General features: G+C 34.0%; 1 protein-coding gene across 12 annotated transcripts in view; it reads left to right on the top strand.

The window, feature by feature from the left end:
• MARCHF1 (membrane associated ring-CH-type finger 1) overlaps positions 1–25,305 on the top strand; it is a 639,638-nt gene that overhangs the window by 480,921 nt on the left and 133,412 nt on the right. For all 12 annotated transcript variants that reach the window (XM_074337794.2, XM_074337792.2, XM_019737038.3 and 9 more), the window contains one exon: positions 24,389–24,439. In XM_074337794.2, the coding sequence (XP_074193895.1) occupies positions 24,389–24,439 (51 nt within the window). The remainder of the gene's footprint in view (positions 1–24,388; positions 24,440–25,305) is intronic.

Raw genomic sequence — 25,305 nt, 5'->3', positions numbered from 1 at the left:
CCATCACCATGTATTTGATCCCATTTACCTTGATCTACCACCCTCCACCCCCTTTACCCTCTGATAACCACTAAACTGTTGTCTGTGTCTATGAGTTTTTGTTTCTCATTTGTTTGTCTTGTTCTTTTGTTGTTTTTGGTTTATATACCACATATCAGTGAAATCATATGGTTGTCTACGTTTTCTGTCTGCCTTATTTCGCTTAGCATTATAATCTAAAGATCCATCCGTGTTATCACAAATAGTCCAATTTCATCTTTTCTTACCACTGAATAGGATTCCATTGTGTATATACGCCACAACTTCTTTATCCGTTCATCTATCGAAGGGCGTTTAGGTTGTTTCTAAGTCTTGGCCACCGTAAATAAAACTGCAATGAACATTGGGGCACATGTATCTTTACAGATAAATGTTTTCAGATTTTGGGGGGTAGATACCCGGGAGAGGGATTGCTAGGTCATATGGTATCATCAACAAGACAAATAATAATAAGTATTGGAGAGGCTGTGGAGAAAAAAAGAACCCCCATACACTGTTGGTGGGAATGCAGATTAGTCTAGCTCAGGGGTGTCCAAACTTTTTTCAACGTTTTTTACCAAGGGCCGCATGCGGTAAAATACACAAACGGCTGGGCCACTCACTCGAGGTGAAGTACGTATTGCCTCACATGGTTTATTTAAGTAAACTAAATATATTTTTGGAATTTGCTGAGGGCCAATTAACAATGGATTGTGGGCCACAGTTGGCCCGCAGGCCACAGTTTGGATACCCCTGGTCTAGCCGCTGTTAAAGGCAGTGAGAAGGTTCCTCAAAAAATTAAGAATAGAATCACCATATGACCCCGCAACTGACACTTCTAATAGAAACTAGTTAGGAAGGAAGTAGAAGTTATTTAATGAGGCTGAGAATTAGGGATATTTATGATGTTTGAAGTAATTCATAATTTGGAATATGTTTCAGGTTTTAAAGTTTCATGATTGCTTTTGTGCCAACCATAAAGCTGTGGCTTTTCTGTGTACAGCAGTGAAATATTTTTCTCAGGCTTCCTCCTGAACAGTTCTGTTCTGCTTTGCATTTATGAGAACTGGAGTTTGAGAGAGTGTTTATCACCTGGCATAAAGTACTCCTTAAAACACCATTTTCAATAAGAAACATAGCACTTTCTTAGGCACATAAAGATATTTTGGGCATGTTTTGGTATCTAATATGGATGTCCCTGGTGGCTGATAATGTATTACTTCTCAATTTGAAGAAGCTTTTGTTGCATAAAAATGTAAACTCTCATGTGTCATTTTCCCTAAGAGGCAATAATAGATGATGAAAATATTTCTACAAAAATATGCAAAAGCTCTCTGATGCTAAATACATTTTGGGATCTGACAAGGCATGAGTGAAACAGAATCCTGTGCCCGTAAGTGCCTAGCTTTGTTCTGTCAAGTAGTTTAAATGGCTGCAAAGAAGGCATTGGTTTTATTATGGAAACCTCTGCCATCCACTGAGAAAGACTCATGTTTGTTCAAAGGCCTGAAATCAGATTAAAATATGACTCTGGCATTTTTCTGTTGATTCTATTAATTAAGGCCAATTTGAAAGCAGACACAGATCTCCTCCTGTCTTTTCTGAACCAGCGTGAGTCAGAACTGAATCTTTTTGTTGACACCAGGTCTACAGGGCCTGCTGGTTTCAGATAATCATATAACCCTCCCTTGTCTCCCTTCAAGCATGCACATCCAGACTACCAGGAAGCCTAAACTGCTTCCAGAGGCAACTGAGGAAAGCTCTGAGTCCTGGGAGGTGACTTGAAAGAATGGAAATGACCACAGGAGTCATCTAATTAAAGGACAGGCATCGGGGCTCTGGGGGACCGACAAACAGATGAATGCTTCCTTGCACATCCCAACTTTGCTCTCCATGAGCACAGATGGCTCTGCCTTTGTGCCTGAGCTACAAAGATGTGGTTGAAAGCAGTTTAGAGATAGACCTAGACTCGTTTCTCTACTTTAACATGCATTAGGTGTGGTGTATTTGCATGTCATGTGCAACTGAATGTGTTAGGTCCATCATAAATTTATTAGGCCTTTTACTTTTGTGTACTAAGAGAGAACACTAAAAAAGGATGTAGGACTAAAAAGGGATGAACAAAATAAATTATATTTATGCAAGACTTTATTTGTAATGAAAAACAATTTCTTGCTCATTTGTGCATAAAAACTATTTGTTGACTACTAAGCATTTTAGTTGACTACTTTGGAGTTTTTTAATCATATTTCTTAGATGTTATATAACTTAATGTTATTTAGTATTGATGTTTTTACAGCCCTTCATGTCTTTAAAATATGCTTTTTTTTTTTTTTTTTCTTTTAGCTTATATCCATCCCTGAGGCATCATAACATCCTATATCTTTTAGGCATCATTACCTTTGGCACTCTGGGAAAAGCTAGGTTGGGAGCAGTATCTTCAATTTTTAAAAGAGTTCAATCCTAGCACATATACCACTGCAGCATATCATAAAAATTGGGGCAAGGGGAAGGAAGGAAAATTTTAAAGACATGACAAGGGCTATTCTGGTACAATAGCCTATAGAGAAGGGTTTAGCATTATCTAGATAACTGCATCAATATGTCTTTACTGAGCACATAATATGTTAGACACTCTTCCAGGTGACAGAGTTGTAGCACTGAACAAAACAGACATGTTTTCCGTTGCCAAAGCTGTCACATTCTAATGGAGAAAACGGACAATAACTAAATAAGCAATCATTAATATAATACCAGGTGGTTAGAATAGCCAGGGAGATCTGTGGGTTGGGGAAATAATAATGGAATGTGATGAGGGTGTGGGCTACTGTAAATAGTGTGGTCAGAGAAGGCTTCTCAGGGTGGCATTTGATTACAGCATTAAAGAAAGTGAGGAAGAAAGATCTGTGCGTCTTTGTGGGGAACGTGTGTGCAGCTGAGGGAAGAGCAAATGCTCCTGATTAGCCACACGCTTGCCATGTTCACGGACATTAGGGAGACTAAACAGAGTTAGCAATGGGGAACAAAAATGACTGTAAAAAGAGGATGAAACATGAGCGAGGGGCCAGATCATATAGAACCTTTTAACTCATTGTAGGAACTTTACATTTTATTCTGAAAATAATGGGAAAGTAGTAGAGGGCTTTGAGCAGAGGAGTGATATGATCTGATTTAATTTATTTTTACAACTTTATTGAGGTATAATTGACATACTATAAATGGTAAGTGTTTAAAATTTGACAAATTCTGACATACCTATACACCTCTTGAAACCATTGTCGCAATGCATGAACATAACCTACTCGCCAAAGATTTCCTTGTGTCCTGTGTAACTCTCCAATCTGCACCTCCCCCACCACCCTCATCCCCAGGCAACTACTAATCTGCTTTAGTGTGAATGTTCTAGAATATGGACATTTCATTCTAGAACTGGAATATTACAAAAAGTGAGCTCTCTTTTTGGTCTGGCCCCTTTACTCAGCATGATTCTTTAAAGAGCCAGTTTGCTGTGTACATCCGTAGTTCAATCTTTTTTATTGCTGAGTAATATTCTATTGCATAGATTATCTGCAGTTTATTCCTTCACTTGGTAAAGGACATTTAGATTGTTTCCAGATTTTTAAAAAATATTATAAATAAGGCTGCTGTGAAAATTTGTGTACAAGTGTTTGTATGGACACGTGCTTCAATTTCTCTTGGGTGAAATATCTAAGAGTAGAATGGCTAAAATGTATGTAGATGTATATTTAGCTTTTTAAGAAACTACCACATTAAGTAGTTGTGCTATTGTACATTCCCACCAATAGTATATTACAGTTGCCACTTCCTCATATCCTGCCAACAGTTAAAATGGTCAGTTGTTTTTTGTTTATTATTTTTAAAATTTAGCCATTTGAATTTTTATAGTAGTATCTCACTGTGGTTTTAATTTTCATTTCCCTAATGATAGACTAAAGCTATTGACCATATTTCATGTGCTTATTCATAATTTGAATATCTTCTTTAGTGAAGAGTCTGTTCAAATCTTGCACGTATTTGGGTTTGTTTTATTGAGTATTGAAATTTCTTTGTGAAATCAAGATGAAAGTCCTTGATCTGATATGTGATTTGCAAATATTTTGCTCAGTGTTTTCATTTTTTTTTATCAGTGTCTTTTGAATATCAGAAGTTCTTAATTTTGATGAAGTCCAGTTTATCATTATTTTTTCTTTCGTGGATTATGCTTTCTTTTTATTTTATCTAAGAGAACTTTTCCTAAACCAAGGTTATAAAGATTTCTCCTATGTTTTCTTCTAGAAATGTTATAGTTTTTGGCTTTTTATTTATACCTGTGATTCATTATGAGTTAATTTTTTAACAAGATATGAAAGCTGCATTAAAATTTTCCTTCCTTCCTTCCTTTTCTTCAAAATAGCATTTCCAGTGTACTTTATTCCTTTGTGTAGATCCAGATTTCCATCTGGAATAATTTTCCTTCTGCTTGGAAGACGTACTTTAACATTTCTTACAATGCAAGCAAGTCTGCTGGTGGTGAATTCTTTCAGCTTTTGTATGTCTGAATATATCTTTATTTGGCTTCATTTTTGGAAGATATTTTCACTGGGTAAAATTATAAGTTGAAAGATTCCTTTTTTCTTTTATTGCTTTAAAGATGTCTTCAAAGCTTGCATTTTTTCCAGTGAGAAATCTGACAATCTTATCTTTGTTACTCTACATGGTGTCTTTTTTCCTCTGCTTTAAAATTTTTCTTTTTATCGGTGATTTGAAACAATTTAATTATGATGTACCTTAGTATAGTTTCTTCATGTTTTTGTGCTTACAGTTAGTTGAGTGTCTTGGATCTATGTATTTATAATATTCATCATTTAGAATATAATATTCTTCACTCCCTCTCTCCTCCATGGATTCTCCACCTAGGGATTCTCATTGCATGTATATTTCATTGTCCGAACTTGTTCTCCAGTGCATTGATGCTCTTTTCATTTTTTTCCATCATTCCTTTTCCCTACGTTCCATTCTGTAGAGTTTTTCTTTTTCTTTTTGTTTTCTTTTTCTGTCTTCAAGTTTTTTTTCCCTGCATATCTAATCTGCTGTTAATTCTATCCAGTACATTTTTTATTCATCTCAGACTTTGTAGTTGTCATCTTTAAAAGTTTCATTAGAGTCTTTTTTAATCTCTTTTATATGTACTTTTTATGTTCAAGCTTGTGTTTAGCTATTTGAACATATGCAATAGAGACATAATAACTATTTTAATACCCTTGTATAGTAATTCTATCATCCTTGTTACTTACAGATCAGTTTTGATCAATTGATTTTTCTCTCCAACAAAGTTCTATTTCCTGCTTCTTTATATACGTGGTAATTTTTGATTTCATAAAAGCATTGTGTATTTTACTTTGTTGTCTACTGTATATGTTTGTATTGCTAGAAATATTGTTGGACTTTGTCTTGGGTTGTGGTTAAGTTAGTTGGAAACAGTTTGATCCTTTTGGGTCTTGCTTTACAGTTTTGTTAGGCCAGATAAGATAGATTTTATTCTTGAGTAATGTTTCCCCCTTATTACTAGGCAAGACTTCCTTAATACTCTAACTAATACCCAGTGAATTATAAGGTTATCAACTCTGGCTGTTATTAATGAATGCTATTCCTGGCCTTGTATGATACCTGGGTACTGTTTCCACTAACCTTCTCATGTGGCTCCTTTGGGTAGTTTTCTCACCGGTCTGAGCTGATCAATACTCAGTTGAATATTGAAGGGTCCCCTGAGTATATCTTGAGCTCTCTTACTGCACCATTATTTCCTCTCTGGTACCGAGCTCTTTGAAATCTCACCTCCTTGGTTCTCTTTGACTCCCAAAACCATCTCCTCAACTCAGAGAACGTGCCAATTTCTGCTTGGGTTTTCCTTCCTTATGCTATTACCTGGAAACTCTCCAGGTAGAAATCTGGAATAATTGTGGGACTAACTTTATTTGTATATCATCTTTCAGAATTGCTCTCCTTTGTTGCTCACTATCTTGAGAGCCATTGTTTCTTATGTTTTGTTGGCTTTTTCAGTTGTTTTATATGGGAAGGTAAATTTGGTTCCCATTATTCCAACTTAGCCAGAAATAGATGGTGAAGTAATTCCAATTAAGTCTGACCATGCAGTGTTGCAGCTGGTAATGCTCACAGGATTCGTATGGCTGAGAAGCCTGATTTACTTTTTAAGAATAATTCTAGTTGCCATGAGGATAATGGATTGTGTATGCAGAGGAGTGTACTGGGATATAGGGAGTGTTAACTTACTTTCTTTTTTCTGAACATAATTAAAATTCTTTTTTACTTATTCTTTTAATTAAATACCAAGGGATCTATGAAAGATGTGGATAGTTCTATCACCTTTCAAATGCAGTTATCTAGGGCAGACCCTGGATTATTTGCATTGCTCTTTTCCCATACCATTCCAAGGTTGACGTACATTTGGACAAGCAAATTTGAGCTGCCTATTATAAATCTATATAGAGATGCTAAGTGTGTAGTTGGAGATGATGAGAAAAAAGTTGGACAGATGTGTCTGAAATTCAAAGGAGAGATCAGACAAGGAGTTATGAGTTGAGATGTCTTTATCCTATGTGTTATCCTTAAACCCATACAACTGGAAGAGCTCTCCAGTGAGTAAGTATAGAGATCTAAAAGGTAATACCTCCAACTTTTAGAGATTTGAAAAAAGAATTCAGAAAAAGATTATTACAATGGTTAATGGAGGTGGAGGTGGCATTTGGAGAGGGAGAAGCAATAAAAAATAAGTTACTTTTATTGGTGTGTGATGCTCAGCACTCATTGAACCACAATTAGTGGTTACGAGTAACACTCTTTGGATATGAAAGAAAGAAAAAGAGCAGTTACACGAGTAACAAAATTACTATGTACTACTTCTGTGAAGTTCAAGGGATAACTCCACTCATTACTTTTTAAACATTCTTTATCATCAACAAAATTTTTGTACGTTATAAATGTTAATTGTTTTTATGTCCTTGAAATTTCCATTTCACTCAAGTATTGTCCACAAGCAGCAGAGAGATACAGTTGGGTGCCTGGCATATAATGTCTATAAGTATTGGTTGGTTGAATAAATAAATTAATGAAATAATGAATACTGAGCAAGTTCAGCTGAATATACACTGAATTTGTGGTAGAAACTGAGGTGCCACAAGTTAACTAGGGCCATGAGTGAATCACTTCACTCATTCTTAGCTGTTCCATCTGTAAAAATAGAAAGTTCAAAATGTACCTAGTAGATCTGGCCATCGATGATACTTTGATTGCTCATGCTAACATATTTCCCCATACAGTGTTACTTTTAAAATATTGGTGTGTAATTCTACGCCATAAAATGCAGTGATGTCTTAAAAGTTAAACACAGTGACTGCTTATATTTCTCATCATTTTAAAAAAATTCACATTAGAAAGTCATTGAAAGCCATGAAAAATAAAATAAAGTGTCATTCTAGACATGAGATTTAACAAAAATGAAAAACTAGATAGAATATCAAATATAACTGGATAGAGGCTAACATTTTTACATAAATTATCTAATTTAATGCTTAAAGGAATGGTACTTCATAAGTACTACTGTTATTTACCTTTTACAATTGCAGTAACAGACTCAGAGAGGTTAAGTATGTTTCCCAGGATTGCACAGCTAATCAACAAATGATAGAGCCAGGACTCAAGCATTGCAATTTCTGACTTGAGATTTTGTGTCTATACATGCTGTTCTTTACTGCCTCACAATTACAGACTGAAAAGTTAGAGGATTTATTTTTAAATTAATTTTCTAATGCACTTACTGAATGGAAAATGTATTATCTTTTATCACTTAAATTCTCATTATTTATTTTCTCTTACCTTACTTGTTTGTGTTTTCTTCTGTGACACTATTTTTTATCATCCATTATTTTAATACTTGAAATATAAACTCACAAAATAAATAAATTGATCACTATAACATCATATTCCTCAAGACATTTTTTTTTCCTGGAGACATTACAAACTATTATATCTTGTTAACTTAAAACATTTATTCATTAATTTCTATGGTACATTTACTAATTTGCCCATTTGAATAACTACGGATAAAATCTTTTTATATTTGTAATACTTCTGGACCTACAGTTGCTGTTTGGCAACCAACTCAAACTTTGGTAGTGCTGTGAACGTTTTAGTTTTTAGGTGATGCTTTTTTGCACATGGCTACACTTTACCCTGTCATCCACCCACAAGTGATTTCCCCAATGATCCCCAAAGGATTGATCTCCTGCATGGAGCTGACCTAGGATAAACAAGTCAACACCATTGCAAAGACAAATGGAACGCACATCCTTTGTGCTCCATATGCAAAGGGAGCATGTTAGTAATTCTTTGACATGATAAATTCTACATGCATGCTTATAGGTTAAGCTTCTGCTTGCATTTATATAAAATAATGGATTTTTATTGTTTTTGATGTGTCTGATTCTAGTTGACTTTCTAGCATCAACATCTGAGAACAATCAATATTATCATCTAGAAGGTTGTGAAATGACTGGGACCTATTACTATAAAGACAATTTTAAAGTTACTTTGTACAAAGAAACATTTATAAAATTGTGCATTTTGTACTGTGAAACAGATTTTAAAACTTATGACTAAAGCCAAATAATACTAGTCTCTACTGGATGCTTGGTTTTGTTTTTTCCATAAATTGAATCATATTTACCAGATCATATTTGATAGACCTCCTAGAACCTGCCATCATAAAAGTTCAATTTGTTTGTTCTATAAAGACTTTCAGAAAACTAGTTACATAAGCACATGAATCTTCCTGGTGATAAATAATAATTTACTAACATTGCTTTATTTTGAACCACCAATATTTTGCTGACTGTCCCATACGTATCTTTTTGTGTTCTTGATAAAATTTCTATACTTTTCATTTTAATATTTGGCAAAAATTGTAGAAACTAAATCATTCCCTGAACTATCTTATTATAAGTGGAGACCTAGGGAGTGTTGATTTTTATTCGTCTCATAGCATGTGGTGGAAAACTCATTAATTTTTTTGAAACTCCTTGTGGTCAAAGGTCTTAGTACCTTTTGAACTTATGATATTGAAGTAGAGAATTTTCAGCAGATATGCCAGCCCTTCTTTTATTATATTTTATCCCCAGAGATTCTTTATATTATGCAAAATTGAAATGTCTTTAATAAATAGTCATTAATTCATGTTTCTTTTGTGCACATATGTGCATGTCTCAGAACTCAATGATTTCCACTGAGATTAATGTTCACTCCATTCAGATTTTCACATTTGGGTAGTTGAAATTATGTAAATACTTTATAAACCTAAAGAAGCTCAAATATATAAAAGCTAATATCTTTGCTGGGGGAGAGTCAGCTAAAGTAGATTCAGTATAGCTTATAATACTAGAATTTCAGATAGCACTTTTAGCAGGTATCAGGCCGCTGTTCTTTCTACCTCTTTTTTAAAATTTCAACTCGCCATCCAAGGTCAAAGTATGACTGCTTTTGATTAAACCAGTACTGCTACCAAACATGTATAGTGTTACCACATGGAGAATTCAATAATATTGTATTCAAAATTCAAAATATGCTATGACCAAAATAAATCCAATGTTTCTTTGTATCTGTGACTTTCATTTTGGCCACATTTTTTAAAAAAAGTATGGATTTTTATTTTACTATTATAAATGAATAAAAATAAAGGCTTATTTTAGTATTCATGAATGAAATATCATGTAAATTGCTATTGTATACTTGCTGTCTATTATCCCCAAGAATATCTGCGCTAAATCTCTCTGAAACAACATAGAGAATGAATCATAGTTCTATTTAACTTATTAAACATCTATAATGCTCCAGGCAGATACTGGATTTGATATAAAGAGAATAAAAATGTAATTTAAATATAGTCCCTTCCCTTGAGAAACACTTTATCAAGTAATGATAGTAGAATAATATACATAAACTTACACCTGAATTAATTTAATTAAGTAATTGCTATTTGTGTACAATGAGTCTCCAGAATTTTTATGTAAAAAAAAAATTTGTGGACAATAACATAGTTAGAAAGGAAGGCTAGGAGGTTTCTCTACAAGTTGTTTGCATAGCAAGCAAATTTTGACTTACATCGTGTATTTATTTGGCAAGTTTTCTATGTGTATGGTGGAGAATCAGGCAGTTTGAAAGCTAAGTGGCTAAAACATTGCATTTTCAAACTTCACTTCTATCATTTTTTTATTGAAACATGTTTCAGAAATCCTACTTAGTCTGGTACTTATAATACTTAAAACCATTACAAGCCCAGAAAAAGAATAAATGAGACACTGAAAAGTAAAGTGACAGAGCCAAAGTCAATGCTAGTGATTGGTGACCAAATCTGGAATTTGAACCAGGTACATTGTCAAAAATGGCCCATAAGTAAATGACAGTGAGGAAAAGGACTGAAAATTCATTCTGATGCTTATTAATTATTATTACTATGCTTATTATATGTGTATATTTACTATTCGATGTCTTATTTGGTAGCTGTAAATCATTTCTTCCCGTCTCTTTACGGTATGCACACATTTCATTACAATGTGCAAACTTGTTAAGACTCCTTTGTAAGTGACCAAGGCCACTGAGGCTATTTGTTGTCGGTGACATCCACATGAGTGCCTGAGGCAGATATCCTGTTCCACACAGGCCTTATCTTGTTAAACAAGTCAGGGTCTCACACCTCTACCACTGTCCACAGGTGAGATTTGAAGAAGCGCTTTTAATTTTATGAAGAAGTGCTTCATAACGTCTGTCTGAAACTGATCTTTTTCACATTTTCAAGAAATGGACTCAGAACTTTTATTTCTAACAGTTTATGTTTCTAATGTAATGTAATACAGACTGCATATAAATAAGATATAAAGTTTATATACAATACAAGGTTATGCTACTATTTGGTTAGCCCATTATGTTTCATGCTAAGCACTTTATTTAATTTAATTCCCACTTTCTCATTTAATACTCACAACAACTTTGAGAGGACTGTATTATTATCAGTGTTCTACAGATGGATCAACAGAAGTTGCAAGTGGTTAAGTCACTTGTCCAAGGTCACACCAGAAGTGGTGTACTTGAAATTTGAGCCGAACTTATTCTGGCAAATTTACTATTTATTAGTTATAATACTGCATTAAGTCATAACTCTCCAGTATCATTCCTAATCATTTCTTCCTGGATCCAAGAGAGTGTATACGTAGAAAAATTAAATTTGATTTTATTATGGATTCTTGTGTGAGGTCCCTTGTTTTCATACCCTCTATAATTTGTTTAGTAATTAACCTAATAATAGTAGACAAGAATCCTGACATTCTGTCTGATGTGTGAGTTCAAATTTTTTTCGTTTTTAAAATATCTTAAGACGATAGCAATGGAGAAAGAGAAAGAGAAAAGGGAAGGATCTGTTAAAGCTGCTTATTGTTTAGAAATAATCTGGCTGTGATCTTTCTCAAGCATGCATGCCATTTGCATTCATGCAAACTAAGATTGACTTTTAGGCTGTCTTCCTACCAGTTCCATGAAATGTTGCCTTAAGATGTGTAACTCCAGCCTCCCTGGTGGTCCAGTATTATCAAATAATGAGGGATTGTCAAAAAAGGACCATAAATAAGTGACACTGAGGAAAAGGCCTGAAACTTGTAATAACATTTCCTGGGACTGTGTTCTGATCCACATCTACGTTGCATGCCTATTTGTTCAACTAGGAAAATTTTCATGTCCTCAGCTATTTTACGGAATAAGAATTTGCATACCCAAGGATAAAATTTTAACGCATTTCTTTATGTATTATTGACTGAAGGAGGGAGAAAGAGCTGGGTAATGGAGTGGAGGCGTGAATAGGAGTCAGGCACAAAAATGGAACGGCTTGAAGTAGCATCATCACATTTAAGTACAGAGGGAAGGATTATTGACCTTTGCATGGATCATGCCTAAACATGTTTGCTTGGATCACAACATGTTTACTATTTTTAAAGTTTATGTCTTAAGATAAGGGACCTATTGCTGAGTTTCTCACAGAAACATAGCTTTTTATGTTTTCCATACTGAAGCCATGGCAAACACACACACACACACACACGCACACCATGTAGGTTTTAGAATGTTTTAATCCTGTTTCAGAATTTACTAGAAAACCTAGCCTGAACTTGCCTTGACAATGTCTTAAGAAATATATCATCACTAAAGTCCTTTTCATAGAATGAAAGATGAAAGATGCTAATGAAAACATGCCACCACACAGCACATTTTAAATGGTTGGTCTCTGATATGTGGGCTTTCTTACAAACATGTCGCCAATCTTAAAATCTATAGGAGAAAACACTATAACTCTTATATGAAGAGTGGTTTGAAAGCTACTTGATAGATTTTCTAGTAGCTGCAGACTGCGGTTGGTCAAATATGGCCATACTTCCAGAGTGACCTTCTAAGATCTTCCTTTGATAACAATAGGAAAAATTAGTGATAATTTTTTTTATGCAATAATAGAAAGACTACTAAGGAAGATTTTTATCCATAGGGGGCTAGACAGAAACAGATGGCACTTCCAAATTGGATAATTTGGGAAGAATTAATAGTCAATTTACAACAGGTGTGAGCAGAGTATGTAGCGAATACAAGGGATCGTCCAGTACACCCTGGCTAGAAACAGCAGTGGGTGGTTACTACCCACAGGCTTGAAGAGGCAATGAAGAGCAGCATTTTCCAGAACCCAGAAACAGAGATGGCTTTGTGAAAATGCTGAGACCTCCATTTGAGGGACAGAGTCAGCCTCTGGTGATGTCTCAAGGAGGAGATAATTACTCTGATCTCATTATCCTCCAATCCTATAATCTCCTACTGGGGCTCTGCACTAATGGAATGAAATTGGAAGTCAGAGAGCAAGGGAGCCTGAGATGAGATCCATCCAGGTGTGCCTCCTGGGCACGCGGCAGTGTGGAGAAGAGTGGGGCACAGATCTGTAGGGACAATGGAGATGATCAGCACCCCTGTGAATATAACATTTGGAACGCAAATCAACATAAGATGTCTTTAATTACTGCTGGAAACTGAGATTCCAAGACAGAAAATGAAGCCTAAAAATCAGTGAAATGTGAAGCACTTATTGGAAAAACAGTCATTTAATAAGGAATGGGTCTATATATTTTGTGTTTTGCAAAAAAGAAAAAAAATTAAGGCAACTGACGATAGATTTTTCTTTTGGCAATAGTAATTACGAAGAGTATTGTGAGAGAAAGTAGATGACCAAGAATTTTATACATGGATCAATTAAAAAAAAAAAAGTTTTGTAAACCCTGTGTGTATTCTTAGAATATGAGAGGTGTGGTGAGCTTCCTGTTTTTAACATGAACTTCCTGTTTTTAATGTGAGCATAGTGATATAGAACAGAATTGTGGGAATAAATAAAACTTATACTCTTATAAGGGTTCAACTGTTGTACACTAAAAGCTTATGCTTATCTCACTCTATGTACTGTAAAAAAAAAAAAACACAAACAAAAAAAAAACAACACAGCAGTAATCACCTTTTCACACAAGCCACTGAACTGAAATCATCACCTTCTGCATGTTAGCAGCCATTCAGTGCTTCTTATTTTGTCTTTTCATAACTGGAAAGATGTATGAATTAAACCCTCAGGGCCTTTTCCCTGGTGCTCTGGCAATGTAGCCAGTGATCATTTCTATATTCTTTTTCTTTCCATCCAAATAAGAGTCAGTTTGAAATATCTTTAGTGCTGGAGAGCAAAGTTTTTTTAAATAAACATTTCCTTTTGTTTTCATGCTAGGAATTACAATTACTATCTTGTTCAGGATGATGTGTCTCTCAGCAGTAGACAGTCTTTTTTTTAGAAGTGTGTACATCAAGGGCATATTTTTGCACAACTTTTTAGGGAGAGGGGGAGATTTCCATAGCATAAGTTTTATATTTATTTCCTCGCCATCACAATTGTTTGGGCTATCTGAATACAAATAAAGCTTTTATCCATTACCATGATTAGCAAACTGAGCAAGTTTTTACATTAAATTTGGTATTTGGGAATTATGGTTTTTAGTGTTTTTTTTTAAATTCAGAATGTTTTCAAATAATCATATATGGAGCAGAATTTAATAATACATGTGACCACTTACAAGTAAGTGTCCTTTTCATTAATCTTTCTTTAACTCTAGCAAATCCAAGCTTAAAAATCTTAATAGTCCTAGTTTATATTTACATGGTGCTTTACAATTTGGAATATACTTTCTCAAAGTTTATCATATTTGCTTCTACAGCTATTCTATAAGGTCCTTAGGCCCATTTTGCAAACTCAGCAAGACAGGGCCAAAGAAAGTAAATGATTTTCTTATGGATACATACTCATGAAGCTGGAAATCTAATCCAAGTGTTGTAACCATAAATCCTGAGGTTTTTTTCACCAATCCTACCTGACTTAATAATTAATGCAGTGTCTTATGTTCCAAATACTGTACTGTTTTGAAGAATATAAGCATCAAATGTTTCTTGCAACTCGTTTTGATCTCACATACATGCACACTTCTCTTTAATATATATGGAGAGAGAGAGAGATGATAGATAGATAGATAGATAGATAGATAGATAGATAGATAGAGTCTTTGATGAGTAAGACTAACTATACCATTTTTATTTTTTTAATTTTCTTAATTTGATATTTTATCAGAAAAAATGAAAAACAAGTAAAACTATACCACACAAAAATATTTAAAGAGATAGCTAGAATATCCCTCATGGGCCTGTCTTCTCCCCTTCAGTCTCACCATGCTAAGGGAGTGAAGGTAGCCATTTTGAATAGATTGGTGTATTAATAACCAATATTGGATGAGCATATTTTTGCTCAGTCAAAAGTATAGGTATATGTAAATATGCGGTCTGACAATTAAGTTCACAAATTTGTAACAATGTTGCTAACCTTTTTGGATATCAGAGGGATTATTCATTATGAATTTGGACCAAAGGAACAACAGTTAACTAAGTTTACTATTTGGAAGCGCTGAAAAGGCTGTGTGAAAAAGTTAGATGACCTGAACTTTTCAACAACAATTTATGGCTCTTACATCACGACAATGCACCAGCTCACAAGGCACTGTCTGTGAGGGAGTTTTTAGCCAGTAAACAAATAACTGTATTAGGACACCCTCCCTACTCACTTGATCTGGCTCCCAATGATTTCTTTCTTTACCCAAAGATAAAGGAATTATTGAAAGGAAGACATTTTGATGACATTCAGGACATCAAGGGTAATATGACGAAATCTCTTATAGCCACTCCAGAAAAAGAGTTCCAAAATTGCTTTGAAAGGTGGACTGGGCACTGGCATCAGTGCATAGCTTCCCAAGGGGAGTCCTTCAAAGGTGACTATAGTGATTTTCAGCAGAGGTATGTAACATTTTTTTCTAGGATCAGTTCGCGAACTTAATTGTCACTTCGTACATGATCACATAGAGGTTCTGTATATTTGTTTTTAAAGAAATGAAATTGCCCTTTATACATTGTTCTTTCAGATTTTTTCACCTTAATAATACATCATGGGTGAATATAACCACTTACCAAGGTAAAGATATAACTTCATATTTGCTTTGTAATTTCTGCATACATATCACATACATATATTATTTTAACATAAACTATTTTCACATAAACAGGTGTCCAACAGGCTCTTTTGCTTTCTAAGGACTTTTTTTTTGCCTTTTCTCCTCCCTCCCCTTTTTTTCCTTTTTCACTGGCTCTCCCTCTGCCCTCCCACTACTATCTCCCCTCACAAAAAAACTCGTTAACATGACTGTGCATATCCTTTTTTGATTCTTGTACTCATATAATCATGTACAAATATATGTCTACACACAAATATATGCACATATAGACACTTCTAGAGTTTCTGTTCTTATATATTTTACAAATAATCATGATACCACTTCTCATTTTACTCTTCACACTCAATCTTATCTTATGGAAATCTCTTTAGGTCAAATGGCACAGAGCCAATTTGTAAATTATATGTATATTATTAAAATACAGGAGGTGTGGCGACCTTCCTGGGGTTTTTTAAATAATTGCAGAGTGTTCCAAGGTGTGGCTCTACTGTAATTTATTTAATCATTTCTCAATGGATGAGTATTGCTTACTCTATTAGTCAGGATCTACTCAAGAGAGAGAAACCAGACTTTTTGTTTGAACAGAGAATTTAATATAAAGATGGTGCCCGGCTGTAAAAGAGTGTTCAGTAGGTAACAGGAAAAGAAAAAAAAAAAAAACAAAAAAAAACGAAGAACAGCAAGATATTACAAATTGGAATTGCATGTCTGGGTGAACAAGGGAAGACATTGGAATTGTTAAAAGCTTGGAATAGGGGCCCCCTGGAACTGAAACTCAGACTTCTGGGGAGGTAGCCAGCTGGGTGGGTGCTTGTGTCTGAAGAGTGCAATGAGGCTGTTTCTGAGGGTGTTTCTGAGGGTGTCAGCAGCTGCTGCAGGAGGGAACTGCTGCAACGAGAGTGAAGAAGCATTTCTATGATGCACGCAAGCTCGTGCGCACGCGCGCACACACGCGAAGCGGGTAAGATGACAACCAGAAGCAAATAGGATGGAGCCTTTCTCACCTTTCAGTTTCCCTGTGGTTCCCCCTTCCTAGTGGTAGAGAGCTTCAGAGGGAGCCAGATAATGAAACAGAAATGTGATTTCCAGAGTCCCAGGCCGGGAGCAGAATTTAGGAGGGTGGGCTTAAAGTTTTGAGACATTATCATCTCGAACCTCTTTATTGCAATCTTTTTTTTCAATTAAGAACATATCTGTATTAAATGTTCTTATTCACACATCCTTATGTACCAGTGTTTTTATTTCTCTGGGATAGATTCCCAACAGTAAGATTACTGCATAATATTATATTTTTTATTTTACCAGATGTTGCCAGATTTTTTTTTAATGATACTGTAAAAATTCACACTTCTACTGGCAATTTTAAAGAGTACTCTTTCTTCTTATCCCCATCAGCAACAGAGGTTATCACTCTTCAATTTTTCCAGCATAATGAGTATAAAGCAATGTCTTATTATTTTAATTTGTGTTTTCCTGATTGTGATTTTAAGTATCTTGTCATATGTTTATTGACAATCTGTATTATAGAAATGTACACTTGAAACCTATATAATTTTTCTAACCACTGCCACTCAATAATTTTTTTTTAAATCTGTAGTTCCTGTTTTGTGAATTTCTATTCCTATCTTTTGCTTAAAATTTTGTTGGGATTTTTCTCTTGCCTTATTGTGTGAATAGACATAATCTCTTTGTATATTATCAAAATTGAACTTTATCAGTCTTCTGTGTTGTACTTTTTTCTAACTCTATGATTTGTGTATTCACTTTAATTTTTGTCTTTTTTTTCAGATTCAATATAATCAAATGTGACATAGTTTGTGATTCCTATATTAGTTTTATAGAATTTCTCCTATTCCAGTATTTCATTTATAATTTAGGCTTATTTCAAAGATTTATTTTTTTCACATTAAGACTGTTCAATCTGGAGTATATGATTGTATGTACTATGTGATAGGAGTTTGACTTTTACTTCCACATGGATAGCCATTTGTCTAGAAGCATTTATTATATTAACTATCCTTTCAATATTGACTTAAAATACTAGTTTTGTTATATATGAAATTCTTATAGCTATTTCTGATTTCCTCTTCTGGATTTCACTGACCTTTTGGTTAATTCTTATGCCATACCATATTGACTTAATCACAGAGACTTTTAATACAGACAATGCCTAGCGTAGGGAGACCTCCTTTTTTATCATTTCTTGGTTATTCTCAGGCATTTCTTTATATATATATATATATATATTCTTTAAGATCATTTTATCTATCTCCTATCTACTTCAGAAAAGAAGAAATAGGACCCATTGGAGACCTAACTGGAACTACAGTCTACTTATATGTCAATCTGTAGAGGATTTATGTTTATAAAATTATCTTGCCATCAAAAAATGGTGCTTTCATTTGTTCAGATCATGATTTATACTTCTCATAAGATTTCATTGTTTATATTTTAATAAGATTTTATGATTTCTTTGTTAAATTTATTCTTAAGTGTTTTATTGTTTTTGTTTTTATTATCACATTTCTGGATATTTATTGGTAGAAGAGAGCTATTGATTTTGCAGTATTTCCATTAGGATAGACTCAACTGTTATAATAAATCCAAAAAGTGATGGCTCAAAAGATATACAATATTATATATCTCTCTCTCATGATAGTTTAGACAGTATGTTCCAAATTGTCAGAGGTCATTCAAGGACTCAAGAGAATTCAGCTCTACTATCTTTAATATGTGGCTTCCTGGCTAATTCTGATACTCACCATCCTAACACAAAGCAATAGAAAAAGCGTGAAATAAATTTTAGATTTATGGGACAGGCTGAAAACAGACAATTGCTGGCTCTGTTCACATCTCACTGAAGGGAGTTTTGTCATAGGCAACCTATAACTGGAAGGGAGATGTAATGTGACTGGGAAGAGGTACACTCAGTTACTATTCTGTTAATACAGAAGGAGGGAAAATGGATTTTAGAAAATTTACTAGACTCTGCTGTGGTATAATTATCCTGTATCTAACTATTGCACCAAATTCCCATTAATTGTAGTAGTTTTCTTTTTTAACTAGAGATTCTTAGAATTACTATAATAGTATTATCAACAAAAGAAGATTGTTTTATTGCTTCTTTTTCAATATTTTTCCTACGAAATATCTATTTTGTTGTTATTATACTTGCTAGAAACCTTCAGACAACTTGAATAATAATAGCAAGATCAAGCATCCCTAACAGAATTTCTTTAACTACCATAGTTCTAGTATTTTACCATTTAGAATAATATTTGTTATTGGTTTTATAGAATGTTGTCTTTAATACTTTAAGAGGTTTCCTTCAATTTGTATTTTACTTAGAGCTTACATTGCAATAAGACTGCCGAAGTTTGTCAAATATCTTTTCACCACTTAAGATCATAATGCTTTTCTCTTTCACTTTATTAATCTAAAGAATTATGTTGACAGATTTCCTGATACAGGAATATCTGGAATAAATTGTATTTATCCTATTTCCTGTACATTAAAAAAAATAAACTGCTGGTGTATCAAACAAATATGCTCCTATTTAGATATAAGGTAATATTTTTTTAAAGATATAAGGTAATTTTTTTAAAGAAATTTTGCATCTGTAGTCCCAAATAAGATTAGAACATAATTTAATTTCCCTTCTTTATTTCTTTTTGGGTGCTGACTGAGTACATTTGGAGTTTCATTTATATAGTATTAATAATATGAATTAGGGAAATTTATGATTTTATAGTCAAGAATAGTGTAAATAAAATTGGAATTATGTGTTCTTCAAAAATAGATACAAAAATAAGATACAGTTGTGTAATCATCATGTCTATATCCTTTTTAGGGAATATACACTTTCATTTACTTTTCCAATCTCTTCATTACTATCAAGTTTTTCTCTCTCTTGAAAAAATCCTGGCAACATTTATTTTGCTAGAATATGATTCATTTCCTTTAGGTTTTCAAATTGTTGCACTAGCATTACATGTAGCTTTTATCATTTTTCTAATCTTTTCCGTGTCTTTGGTTATATATCCTTACTCATTTCTTATACAATTTTGCTCTCTCTTTTCCTTACTAACCACTATAGGAAGTACATCTTTTTTTGTAATTTTGCTTCCCAAAGGACCTGATATAAGAAAGTATTTCTTTATCCTTCTTATTTATATCCACTTAATGAGTTTTAGCTTGTATATTACACAATTTTTCTATATTCTTTTATTTTGTTTTGAACTGGGTTCTTTAATAATGAAAGAATGTATAGTTATAAATTTTTATCTGGATACAGCTTTTTCTATGTTCTGTAGCTCTTAGTATGTTTTCTAGAGTTTCTGGCTATAATTTTCCAGCAAAATTTCATTTCTTTGGACCAAGAAATATCTAAATATGTAGTAGTTGATTTTCAGGTGATTAAGATTTATTAGTCACATTTCAAATTTTATTTCTAATTTTATTGGCTCAATATCAAAAGAAGTGCCCTATAAAATCTCTATTTAAATAATTTTTCTAGGTATTATTTGATGCCAAATATTTTTTTAACGTTTGTAGACATTAAAAAGTATTTTTCAATTAATGAGCATGTGATTTTTTTATATATCTGTTAGTCAAGTTTTTATTGCATTATTCAACTTCTCTATTTTCTTGTTTAATTTTTTTATAAGCCACATTGTCTTTAAAGATTTTTCTTTTATTCCAAGCTTTAATTATCCTAGCAAAAATATTCTGTTGTCTACTGAGAATTCTGACCCTTCAAATTATCGCATTCTTTTTCTCCTTTCAAATACTCTTGACTTTTAGCCATGGGTCGGGGTGGGGAACAAAGGGGAAAATACTACAGATAGTATCATATCAAAGGTCTGTGTGAGACTGTCTTATTCTGGTTCCTTCATTCTGGAATAGTTTTTTTGCTTCAGTTCACATACAAAACCTCCTTCAAGTTTTCTTACTGCCCTCTTCTGATCAATGATATAATAAACAGTATTCATATATAGCTATTTTCATGTCCAGCCACACTGTGTATTCTTTAACACAGACCATTTCCTTTTAAAGGAACTATGCCACTTTCCTTAAATTATAACATTAAAAAATATATTAAAACAATTTAGTAATTATTTTTTTTTCATTTGGTAATCATTGTTTTCTTGATGAAAATAAAAATCCAACCATGTTTAGTAAGATCAAATTTGAAAGATGTTATTATATTAATAATCACAGAAAACTGACAATATCAGTTACATTCATATCAAACCAAAAATTAGAAACCTCTTGAAAATATTAAAAAACACTTACAAAACTTAAGTATTTCCCTCTGTATATTGTCAATTATCTGCTAAGATCCAGGATCACTCCTTGATGATCCCAGACTTTTCATGCAGACTTTGTTGGAACTTACTGGTTCCAACTTTTATTGACCTGCAAGGTTAGTGTAATTTGGGTACCAGTAAGTGATGTTAGAGTGTAAGGTGGCTTCTATTTAATCTAAGGTAAAGTATTTAAACTGATCATAATAAGGTATGACAACCATATTTGACTAATCTACAAAGTAGAATATATCATTGTGATAGTAATGGGACAAACCACCCAATTAATTAGTAGCAAATTGGACAGATTGCTTTGGACATTTTCCAAGGGAGAAAGTGCTTCTGGCGCTTTGCTTCAAAGGCAAGACAGACCAAACTTCCTTAGTCCTCTTGGGTAGAGAAAAATTTGATTTTCTATTCTTAAGTTTTATATGCCAGAATCTTATCCACAACAGAGGCAGAATTGCAGGACAGAGAAAGATGTTTATGCTAAAAGTATGAGTCTAGCAACCTGTGATGATCATGAAATTTGAGGGCAGTCTTTTGGAGTTTCCTCTACCTGTGAATAACAACAGAAATAATGCAATCTGTAAAATGTTTTCATGTATAACTCATTTGATCTTATAACAATCTCCATTTTATAGCGAGGGAATTGAGGTCCTGGAATGTCAAACAATATACTCCTGCTAGAACTAGTCTTCTACCACAGGTCTAATTGCAAGTCAGTCTCTTACTCTATATCACTGCCAGCACAGCGAGTGTGCTTCACTCTGTTCCCATATTTTAACTGGAATAGAGATAATAGAGAACTTAGCCATGGCAAAAATGTAACCTTTGCCTAAGCTCATTTATTTCTTTCAATGCCTAATCTCGTATTAGGAAAAAAATGGAATCAATGGATTTTAAGGTAAAAGATCTCTTGAAATACTAAATAATCAAACAAATGCTTCCTCCCATTAGATTGGGGGATGCTGGTGAAGAACATGAGAATTATCTCTTTATTATAAGCCCCTGCTGAGTTCCTTCACAACTGTGGAGGGAACCTGGCCCTCCTTGTTTTATGTGAAACACCACAAAGTTGTATTTGGTTTGAAAAATTAGGTAATCTTATACCAAATTGAATTTCCTGCAGCATTTCTTAGTTCTTGCTGAAGCACTTTTCAATTCTAGTTCCTTAATCATATTCTCAAATACATTTAACTATAGAAAACGTAAAACAAAAAACTAAAAAAACAACAACAAAGCAAAACAAAACAAAAACACTACAACAAAACCACTCCCAAAACCTATTACAACACGTGGCCTATTCACCTCTGTTCTATAGTGTCAAAATCCTGAATTTCACTGAGAAGGAAAGATGGATGGGTTTTGTTTTCTAGTCTCTAAAAGAGGAGTTGAGATGTCAGTAGAAAAGTACCTCTCTCCATCACCAGAGGAAGCTAATCAAGGAAAAATGTCTGTGGGTAGTAGATACATTAATCTCCCCCTGGATCACGGGGCTGTTATGAGGTGTAACTAATTGTATCGTTGTGACTCATCTTGGTTTGTAATAATGTGTTCCACAGTGACATCAGCAGTTGTACGAGATGGATGTTGCATGTAAAGAAAAAGTTTGTTCAGCTGGAATATCTGCAAGCCTATAGATGACACAGTGACAATCTGCAGTGAATGCAGCAATTGTATTTGCACAGTAACACATTTGTGATATCCTGTCATCAGCATGTTTCTGAAACTTTCTCAAACAGTCGTCATGGGACAGTTTCAGGCTATTGTAACAACTTAGTTCTCAAAAATGACCTCTGTGGGTATCTAGTCAAGTCCACTTCTGTGCTGAGTTCAGATGCTCAGAAAATTCTTTATAAAAGAATCTTAAAATATTTCAGTGATAATGTTAGTTCAGATCCTTCACAAACTTTTGGTTTGTAGAACAAGTTCTTCCAATAACATTTTCTCTACCGAAGGATAGGAGTACTGTGATCTCTTGCTACATCTGAAATGCATACATTCTGATTGCCCAATTATTATCTATGGCCAATAATTGGCACAGTGAGAGAACAACCAGACTAGAGTAGTCAGAAGCCCTGTGGCTGGCCTTGGCCTTGTCATGAACTTATGACTGCCTGGAACAGAATGCTTCCGAGTTTGAAACGAGGGGGTGACACTCTTTAACATCCCCTCCTACTTTAAAACTGTAACTTTTTAAAAGCTACCTATTCAAAACCTTTTTTTATACTTCTTTTCAAGTAAATTGGAAAATCTTTAAGGAGCAACAACTGAGGGTATAATTTTTTTAAACTTATTTTGAATGTTTTAATTTTAAAATAATTTAAAACTGCTTTTTTTTAAAACAGTTAAATGTTTTAAATTTTAAAAGTGTCATTTAGCAGTTTTTTTTTTATTTTAAAAGGCAAATAACAGAAAAGAGTAATAAAATGCATCTTAGAAGCATACAAGTTAGATGCATACTTGTATACCATGTGCCTGGTATACAATAATTACTGACCTTGGGGCCGGCCCGGTGGCTCAGGCAGTTAGAGCTCCCTGCTCCTAACTGAAGGCTGCTGGTTTGATTCTCACATGGGCCAGTGGGCTCTCAACCACAAGGTTGCCAGTTCAATTCCTCGAGTCCCGCAAGGGATGGTGGGCTCCGCCCCCTGCAACTAAGATTGAACACGGCACCTTGAGCTGAGCGGCCTCTGAGCTCCCTGATGGCTCAGTTGGTTGGAGCTTGTCCTATCAACCACAAGGTTGCCGGTTCGACTCCCACAAGGGATGGTGGGCTGCGCCCCCTGCAACTAGCAACAACAATTGGACCTGGACCTGAGCTGCGCCCTCCACAACTAAGACTGAAAGGACAAGAATTGAAGCTGAATGGCACCCTCCACAACTAAGATTGAAAGGACAACAACTTGACTTGGAAAAAAAGTCCTGGAAGAACACACTGTTCCCCCAATAAAGTCCTGTTCCCCTTCCCCAATAAAAAAATCTTTAAAATAATAATAATTACTGACCTTGAGAACCAGAATTTACTCAAATTCCTGATAGCAAAAGCAAAAGGGCAAATAATGGACTGTATTTCCACTAATTTTATTTCAAAGGAACTGAATATATTTTTCTAGAGAAATGAGCATTTCCTGAAAATAAATACTTCTAGACTGATATATACCCCGATGGTAATTGAAACATTTTCAAAATGATACTGATATGTAAAAGAGAAATACAATTTAGTAAGGATAGGCCATCCTGTACAAGCAATTTCTACCTCTAATAGTCAGAACAATATAGAGAGCATTTACACATCTGCTGTGCTATGCTTTTTTTTTTCTCAGTGGTAAAAACTATTGCTGTATTTTTAATGTCTCTAATTTTATTTTTCAGAATGACAAATCCCCAGGACGATCTGCAAGTCGATCAAGTAATATTTCAAAAGTAAGTCAGTTTTATTTGTTTTCTTAATGGTTTATTGATTTCCATATTTTATGAGTTCATGTAAATGTTTTTTTAACATTTAACCTATAATTGTTACCTACGAACAATACACAAATATGTTAATGGTTTCAACTATTTCAAATTGATACTGTGACAAAAGGACACAATTTTACATAGCAAAATGAGTAAAGCTATTTTTCCCTCTTCAGTGCTATATGCAAAAGGTAATTTGCTACTTTCAGAGGGTCATGCAAAGTACGTTTTTTCTCTCATTTCAAGCATCATAGAGCTGCCACATAACGAACTTGAAACTATAACATTCATGGTACAATTTCCATGAATTTAGTTTTTCGAATTTATTTTTGTCACCAGGGCAGGTTTTAGAAATCAGTTTATGACATGGGATATTTGTTTGGTCACATTTACTTTAGAGTCAATAGATGACAAAAAACAACAACAACAACAACAAGAAAAACACCTCCCTAGACTGACTATAAATCCAAATAAGAAACCACAGTGTTGAAAAATGTTGCCATGGGAGAGATAGATACTCTAGATGTTGCCTCAGAAACAAAAATATGAGCTATTCTCTAAAATGAGGCACTATACAATGTATAGACTTGGTGTTTGGGGAGTGACAAGTCTTTTAGAGCCAGTTGTCAAATTGGAAATTTATGACTTCCAAAAATATAATTCAGACAAAGATATATTTACCACGAATAGAACTTCTGTTACAGAGCCCCTCACTTGCCAGCACCTTTCCACACCCTTGAACATAATTTTATATGTGTAATATAAAATAAACCTTATGCACTACCAAAATAAACTTTAGGCACTGCAGAACCTAGATCCACTCCCAATTTAAG

This window comes from Rhinolophus sinicus, chromosome 15 (genome assembly GCF_057876585.1).
Source record: "Rhinolophus sinicus isolate RSI-liver-muscle chromosome 15, RSI-T2T, whole genome shotgun sequence".
NCBI classification, from domain to species: Eukaryota; Metazoa; Chordata; class Mammalia; order Chiroptera; family Rhinolophidae; genus Rhinolophus; species Rhinolophus sinicus.
Note: the sequence above shows the minus strand (reverse complement) of the source record. Positions and strands in the feature narration are given on the sequence as shown.